This window comes from Rhineura floridana, chromosome 11 (assembly GCF_030035675.1).
Source record: "Rhineura floridana isolate rRhiFlo1 chromosome 11, rRhiFlo1.hap2, whole genome shotgun sequence".
In the NCBI taxonomy this organism is placed as follows: Eukaryota; Metazoa; Chordata; class Lepidosauria; order Squamata; family Rhineuridae; genus Rhineura; species Rhineura floridana.
Window position 1 is genome coordinate 19,478,073 of NC_084490.1, and position 8,402 is coordinate 19,486,474.

At 45.1% G+C, this 8,402-nt stretch overlaps 1 protein-coding gene across 1 annotated transcript; it reads left to right on the forward strand.

Moving 5' to 3' along the window:
- The first annotated feature begins 294 nt into the window (after positions 1-294).
- Positions 295-4,742, forward strand: RPL28 (ribosomal protein L28). Its single transcript, XM_061589387.1, has 5 exons — positions 295-401; positions 1,620-1,711; positions 2,149-2,272; positions 3,662-3,780; positions 4,614-4,742. Exons 2-5 carry the CDS (start codon positions 1,631-1,633, stop codon positions 4,701-4,703), a joined length of 414 nt encoding a protein of 137 aa, XP_061445371.1. The 5' UTR covers positions 295-401; positions 1,620-1,630; the 3' UTR covers positions 4,704-4,742.
- Positions 4,743-8,402: the final 3,660 nt, after the last annotated feature.

The window sequence follows — 8,402 nt, forward strand, 5'->3', positions numbered from 1 at the left end:
AGCGGTTCCGAAGTACCACCGAGCTCCTCCGAAGCCGTTCTCAGAATCAGGCCGGCTACTTCCGAACGACTCCGGAGACTATGCTGAGCATCACCGAAGCAGTTAAAATTGAAAGCCCCCCATTGGCCACGATTCTCTAAGAAGCGCACAGTGGCGCCGCTCTATCTGTTAACATCTCTGTGGCGAAACCCCTTTATAAACTTTGCATTGGAAACCAGAGAGGAAAAGCTGTTCAAAAGCAGACCGGAAGTTCCCGTAAAGACTCTATGTCTCATGGCGGAAGAGGCGGGTTGCCGGACGATGGAGAAGTTTCCTGGGAGGTGGGAGGGAGGACATAAAAAACCCTGTCGTGCTGAGTAGGTTCCTCCTTTTCCGTTTCCGGTCGCCGTAGCGAGAAGAGGGTAAGAAGTGGGCCGCGTGCTTGTCCTGGATGGGAAAGTGAGATTATCCCCCCTGGGTGGGAGGGAAGAGAATTGGGGGACTTGGGAGCGATGAAGGGCAAGCTTCGGGGTCCTTTCCTAGGAGTGTATGGGCCTGAGGCTTCTGGAGAATGGGAAAGTGTGAGGTCACGTGGACCAGCCCTCTCCCTTTCAATTCTTGTAGACTTCAGTTGACCAGGCACAAAAAGGTTGTGGGTTAACCTAATTATCATCTTGTTCAGGGGGGCGGTGTGCAGGTAATGCTCACCTTGGGAAGAGCTGGGGTTGAGCTAAATTCCCAGCACAATCCACAAGTGAATCTCGTTGAGTTCAAGGGGCTTAATTGTAAGTAAGCGTGTGTAGCATTATCAAGTTGGGATTAAGGAATCCTCTCCGTTTCTGTGCGGACGGTGCTTCCTGGTCTCTGGTCTTTTTTTGTGAACATATGGGTGCCTCAGCCCCGTTTAAAACAGACGAGAATGAAAAATCTCTTTAATGAAACTCGACAGCCCGCATGGTATGGTGTAAGGTTATAACGTGAAAGTTGTGTTAGTCTTGTATGTTACGGAGAAATATGTTTAATCACATATTGTAAGCGTGGATGATGTCTTGACAGTATGCATAATCTAGTGTGGTGACATCTTCCTAACTGCATTATCACTTCTCAGATAATAGCATTTCTGTGTTGTTCTACTTTTGGGAGGAAGAGTTGCCCTTTAAATGTGTATTTCCTTTCATTGGTTGTTTGTTTCTCTTTGCTGTTGCATAGATCTGGGGGTGGAAGATAAGTGATGTTGTTATTCTACTACTGCTCATTGGCAAAATATGCGGTATAGAAACCAATTGTCAGTCTCTACTTCAGTTTGGGCCCTAATGTAAATTCCCTTTCATATACTGTATTGCAGTGGTCTCCATCAGAGGGCTGATAAGCATGGCCTATTGTGTTGGGAAATGAGTGTGATCTTTAGAGGTACCAATATGTCATGACTATAATAATAAATGTAAAAGAGCACACAATGAGAGTGCAGTTGTCTAAAGGAAGAGTAAAGCTGTAAGGACATAAAAGGATGTGTAGCTGGTATTGAAAAGTTTAAATGGGGTGAGATAGAAACCCTACTTATCTTGTGTGTTTCTAGCCCTGAGCTTTTGACATAGACTGTAAGGAACAGAAGTTTGATTGTTTGGTCTCCCCATGCCTAGGATTTGGCACAATGTCTGCCCATCTGCAGTGGATGATAGTGCGCAACTGCTCAAGTTTCCTTATCAAAAGAAACAAGCAAACATACAGCACGGTGAGCTGCCCTCCTCCCCCAATTAAAAATTGGGAACCTTGATTTCCTCTACTCCTTAGTGAAAATACTAGGGCTTATTCATGTCCTAAGGAACCCTGCTAACCTTGATTTCCCTCTTTGAAGCAGAAAAGCCCTTTCTCTCGGCCCTCATAGTTTTTTCCAGACCTCTAAGCTCCACTCTTTTTCTGTTGGAATTCAGGGGTCCTAATAGGAACATAGGAAGCTGCCTTATACTGAGTCAGACCAATAGTCCATCTAGTTCAGTATTGTGTAGAGGGACTGGCTGGCAGTGGCTTTCCAGGGTTTTAGGGGGGGTTACCTCTGAGCCTTATCTGCAGATGTGGGGGTTCAACCTGGGATCTTCTGCATGCAAAACAGAAACTCCACCACTAAGCTATAGGTTTTCCCTAGTAACAGCTTTCTTTGTTACTTCAAAGGAACCCAACAACCTTAAAGCCCGCAACTCTTTCCGCTACAATGGGCTGATTCATCGCAAGACCGTTGGGGTGGAGCCTGCTGCTGACCAGAAGGGCATCGTTGTAGTCCTCAAGAAGCGTGCAGGTGGGTTAGCCCAGTTTAGAGGGAAATCCTGTGTAATGATGCTGAGTGGAGTGGGGGACACAAGAGAAGGATGGAAGAGGTTTTCTGAGATCTATTCAGTGAATGGTGGGCTATAAATTCTACAAAGGAGTGGTGGAACCAGTCCAACCAGTCCATAAATAGCAAATGAGCTACATGTAGCTATCTTTTTAAAAAATCATGTCCCTAGTTCTCATGGAGGCATAGAAAAGTTGTGTGTAGATAGTATAGTATTTAGCAGAATGGTAAAAGTCAGAGGGACATAGATTTGTGTCCAGAGAGGGAGGGTCTTCTAATATTCTTACTGGCTCCTTGCCTCCACTCTGTCCACCAATTCCAAATGTCTGTATTAATATCAGCCATTGTTGAAAAATGAATTCCAAATTCTTGGAAATAAGGATTTCTGCAACTGGGGTCATAAAAGTTCCAATGCTATTCAACATCCATGTGAAACCACTGAGACAGACCATCAGGGAGTCGGTTTCTATCAGTACGTTAATGATATTCAGCTCTATAACTCCCTGCCATCAAATCCTGAGGAGGCCAGGGAGGTACTGAATCTGTGTCTGGTCAGTGATGGACAAGGTTAAACAAACTGAATTTAAATCTGGAGAAGATAAAGGTGTTGTTGGTTAAGAGACATACTCGTCCAAGTATAGGATGTCATCCTGTTCTGGACAGTGTTCCACTCTCCTTAAAAGATCAGCTTCATAGCTTGGGAGTATTCCTGGACCCTTCTTGTTAGATGCACAGCTGTCGCCTGTGGCCAGGAGTGCTTTTGTCCAGTATCAGCTGGTGTCAGTTGTGCCTTTCTTGATAGTCAGGATGGCTGTGGTCTTACCTGCATTAGTTACATCTTAGTTGAGCTATCTTCCTCTTCATTCTGCTGGCAATTGAAAGCGTTCCTAATAAAATAAAATTGCCGGTGGGGTTAAGCCATTTAAGAGTGTGAGTTTGGACTGCAAGTCTCAAGCTGAAAATTTCAGTTGAGCTGACTGGGTGGGCCTTGAGCAGGCCACAATCTCATTTTCAGCTGCAGTTGTGTATTATGGGGTGATAATACTGACCTACTTGTAAGACGGGTGGCAAATGTTAGGCCCTCCAGATCTTGCTGGATTACAACTCTCATTATTGCTGACTGGGGCTGATGGGAGTTGGAGTCAAACAGCATCCAGAGCATCATAGATTAGGCATCCTTGATATAAGAACTATTTAACTAACTTATTTGAAGCACTTAGACATTTTTCTCCTAAGTGCGCTGTGTGATTTGCTATTGCTCGTAGCCATCGTTCTGGAACTGGAGCTGCCACCACCTCAGAGATTTTAGGTTCTTGTTCTGTCTGTGCAGTCTAACTTCCTTCACTCTTGCAGGCCAGCGGAAACCAGCCACCTCCTATGAGAAGATCACCATCAACAAAAATGCACGTGCTACTCTCAGCAGCCTTCGCCACATCATCCGCAAGAACAACTATCGCAAGGACCTGCGCATGGTAAGATGAGGCCCTATGTCTTCTCGTTCTGTGGGTTTGCATTTGGCTATTCTTAGCCGACACCAGTCTAGTGAGCTTATAGTGGCAATGCATCAGAAACAAAATGGCAAGCTGAACTGTCTTCCCGAAGAGCACTTGCATTTTGGAGTGAGGAGTGAGGATGTATAAGAAGCTTGTATAGCATTCTGAATATCCAAAGTGTGGCACAGCCTCTGAAAAACGCTCATTTGTAGGAGCTGGGGTTATGGCAATGTTTTGGGGTTGGAGTTATGGCAATGAATTGCAAAAGTAACGGAGAAATTGCTAAAGGACTTCCATTTTTCCTGCAGAGGAAAAGGAGAAGCCTTGGATGGGTTGTCCCTCCCAGTCACTCCACTATACAGGACCGTGCAAATTATGCTACTTTACTTTGGTGCATGGGAGGGCGGCTTCTCTAGTTTCCTCCTCCCTAGCTCCCTGTGCAGGTTGGCTAGACTCTGTATCCCGCACCTAAGAGAAGCTGTGCGTAGTTTTGCCTGTAGTGAAGGAGAGATATATTTCAACAACTGCCCTGCAGGGAGTAAGAGGGGTGCGGTGGTCTTCAGTTGGCAGATCTGGAAAGCTGGGGAGGAGAGGGGAGATGGGTAATGTAAGTTGCGGGGGAGCCCTGTCGTAAGCTGTGGTGAGAAGGTATGCTTCAGAATCTGGGTTTTGCAAGAAACTGCAGTGGGAGCCTGGCCTGGAAATAAATGGTGCGTAGAAAGTTCATGCAGCTTGAGTTTTCTGTATGAGGCTCCTTTAGTTCACTTTTCCTGTTTTCTCTCCCCCCTTTCTCTTCTGTGCCCCCCCCCCAGGCTGCCCTGCGTCGTGCCAGTGCAATTCTGCGCAGCCAGAAGCCAGTGGTGGTGAAGAAGAAGCGGACCCGGGCTACTAAGACTGCATAAACAGTTGCCAAATTATCTAATAAAGGATTAGAACCAGAACATGCAGTGGCTGAGTGATGTTAATAGATTGCTGCTGGGGTCGTTCCTTCCCCAGACAACACAAGCAGTTGTCATTTTGTTTAAATTGCCCCAAAATGGCAAAATTACTATAATTCAGAAAGTTGCTGATACGGATTTTGGTCATAAGCTTTGACCCCCTTTTGATTCTAATTCACTGAGATGTTTCCCTTGCTTGAGAAATCAGGAATTCATTTTCACCTGCTCATTAAGGTTAGGAAGCTGCCTTATATCAAATCAGACCATTGGTCCATCTATCTCAGTATTGTCTACACTGACTGACAGCAGGTCTCCAGGGTTTCAGATGGAGTTCTCTCCCAGACCTCCCTGGAGATGCCCGTGACTGAACCTGGAACCTTCTGAAAGCAAAGCAGATACTCTACATCTGAGCTATGCCCCCTTTCCCAATGGGTCCTGTGGCAGTCAGGATGTACTCATCTCATTGGGATTCAGGACTGGAATCTGTGCTGGTGGGCAGCAGAGGTTTAAAAGATGCTCCTAAGAGCCTGGCTCTGAGGCTGTGTCACTGGCAGCTGATCCTGAAGCAGTGTGATTCTGCTAGTTCTACAGTCCCAAATGCTTCTGTAGCCAGATTCCTTCTGACACAGGCAAGGTGTCCATTTGTATATATGAAGTGGGGATGCAGTGAGAAATTGGTGCCGTTTGGAGGGCTGCTTTTAGAACACATGGAGCAAGCAGATGGCAGAGGGTTTTTTAAATTTTATTTTAAATTTATTCATTTTCTGATTAACATATACAAATAAAACAAACCCCCTCCCCCACCTTCCGTATCCCCTCCCCCTGTCCCAAAATAAGATATCTGTTTGGGTTTCAGTTGTGATTATTTCCTCCATTATATTCAACAAAAACAATATATTAAGCAATATGGCAGAGGTTTCTCTTCTGAAGGTTTGAACAGTTGGTTGGGGTGGATAGGAAGGAGCCTTAAGTGTGCTCCTTAATGAAGGCTGCATTGCTTCCTGTCCTGCATAGATGCATTTGCACCACGGGATCAGTGCAGGCCAGCCCACTCAAAATATTTTGTGGCCATTCCCTCCAACTCTCCCTGCTGATCCTGGGTTTTACAGACACTCACATTTTATGGCCTCTTGTCCCCATTGTTTGCAAATTATTTTTTTCTAACTCCTAACTGAGAATAGCACAGTGTGCATATGATGCGAGTGGCTTCCGTAAAAGCTTGTGACACCATAAACCTGTTAGTCCTTAAGGTGCAACAAGACTTTTGTTTTGCTGCAATAGAATAGAACAGCCACACAACTCCCCACCCCCGTTGTAGCAGCACAAAACAAAAGCAAGGTGCAGGAGTAAATGCGAGTCAGAAAATAAATGAGCCCGACAAAGTCTGTGTCCACTGTTATTGGGGTGGTGGTGCCACAGATGCTTTTTTCATTGCCTTGACAACAGCCAACAGATGGCAGATCAGAGCTAAGGAAAATCTCAGTGGTGACCTCATGCTGTCTATACACACACACACAGTAGAACTTTGTAATGCAGGGGTTGGGGGACAAAGAATGCATCCACGTTACAATGAAAACTGATACTCTAAACAGTGTTGTACTTGGGAAATCCACAGTATAACCAGCCACGTTATAGCAAGGGTCTATTGTACATCTGTTGCTGGGCTTGGCTGCAGGAGTAGTGTTCCAAAAGTGCCCCTCACAGCCCAACACATTTCTCTTTTCCTCTTGTGCCAAAGGATATAGCCTAAACCAATGAGTATTTATTCTAAGGGGTGAAAATTAAAGCCACCTGAAACACCTTTTGATATTTGTGTCCTGTCTCCTGCTCAAGAGAAGTAAGGGTTTGCTGGAAGATAAGTGTACTTCCTGCATGTTTAGAGGGTCATCTTGTGTGTGAGAGAGTGAAGGTAAAAAAAGTGGGAAGGTCCTTCCCTGGTGAGAGAAGGCAAAGGCTGCGATTCTAATTCCACTTACTTGGGAGTAAGCCCCATTCAATTCAACAGAACTAGCAGACCTGATTAGGATTGCGCTGTTGTATTTCTTCAGTCTAACAGGCTTTCTCTCCTCCTGTTGTACTTAGGTAGTACTTGGGAGAAGCCAGAAGAAGACTTGATAAGAAACTAGACTTGCGCTTAGTTTACTTCTAAGAAAAACATTTTACAAAATCCTGCTTTTCTACTCGCATTTTTTTTTCTCTAATTGCAGGCTCATGTTAAGGGTTTTCCTACCTTGTCATGCTTTACCCCTGCAACAATCCTGTGAGGAAAACTAGGCTGAAAGGTGTCTGTCTCCGGGCTTCATTGCTGGGATTTGAACCCTGCACTCCTTGATTCCAAGCACTACTATCCACTACACCACCATGCTCTAAATTTCCCTTGAGAAAAACATCCCAAAGTAGATGGGGAGGCTGATGTTTTCTAGACCAAGGGCTCCAAAACTGGTAGGAGAATCCAGCTAGAGAGGAGGCCTTCCAGGTTTTAACCACCTTACAATCCTCCTGTATTGCATGTGTCTTCCATGAGAATGCCGTGAGGATGTGATGGGCCTGAATTGGATCTCCTGCAAAATCAGGAGATGGCTGTAGCCATTGGACTAGCTGTGAGTGCATTTTCCCTAAATCCACCCATGCTTACAGGTGGCTCTTTTTATTTCTTGCCACAGACATCTTTGTCACGGATCTGCATTGCCTGCTGATCCAAAGCAAGGTGATCTAATAAGCCCAGCAGGGAATTGGCAGGCCTCCCAATAACCCCAGGTGGCTATTTGAAGCCCTGGGCTGACGTACGTCCTGACCTCTTTCCTGCCCTGCCCTCTTCTTCCTTCCTGGGCACCACAATTGAGCTGGCAGCCAGTCTGGGGGGTGGAGGGTTCCCCTTCTCTCCAGAAGTCCCAGATCTGGCACAGAGACATCAGCGATCTTTTTCCAGTGACATTGCATTGTGTTAAGAACGAAGTCACATTCATTCAGCTGCTGAAATAATTGCATTGGCTGCCCATTAGCTACCAGGCTAAGTTCAAGATTCTGGTTTTGGTGTATAAAGCCCTATACAACCTGGGGACCAGGATACCTGAAGGATCATCTTACCTCCTGCAGATCCTACTTCATCTGTGCTGCACAACATAGGAAACTGACCTTTAGTGTTGTGGCACCTACCTTTTGGAATTCCCTCCCTTTAAATATTAGGCACCATCTCTGTTGTCTTTTTGGCGCCAGTTGAAGACCTTCCTCTTTCAACAAGTCCTTTAAGTAGAGACCTTATCTCAGTCTGCACCTGTGTTTGAACTGTTTTTAGTTTAAAAAAAATGCTTTAAAGATCTATTTTTAAAGATGTTTTGCTTTTAAAATGCTTTAAAGGTTTATTTCTTAGTGTTTTTGTTTGCCACTCTGGGCTCCTCCTGGGAGGAGGGGTGGGGTATAAATGTAAATAAATAAATGAATATTAAAATATTTCATTTATTGACCAATCTTTCCTCCAACAAACTCCAGCTGGTGGAGATGTACTCTTCTTCCCAATTTATTATCCATGCAACAACCCTGTGAGGTAGGTAAGAGTGACTAGTTGCAAGCAAGCTCTGGATTGTCAGAGCTTTCAGCGGTTTAATGCAGAATGAACTTTACATATACCAGTTGACGGTGGACTGAATTTGTAGTTCAGATGGG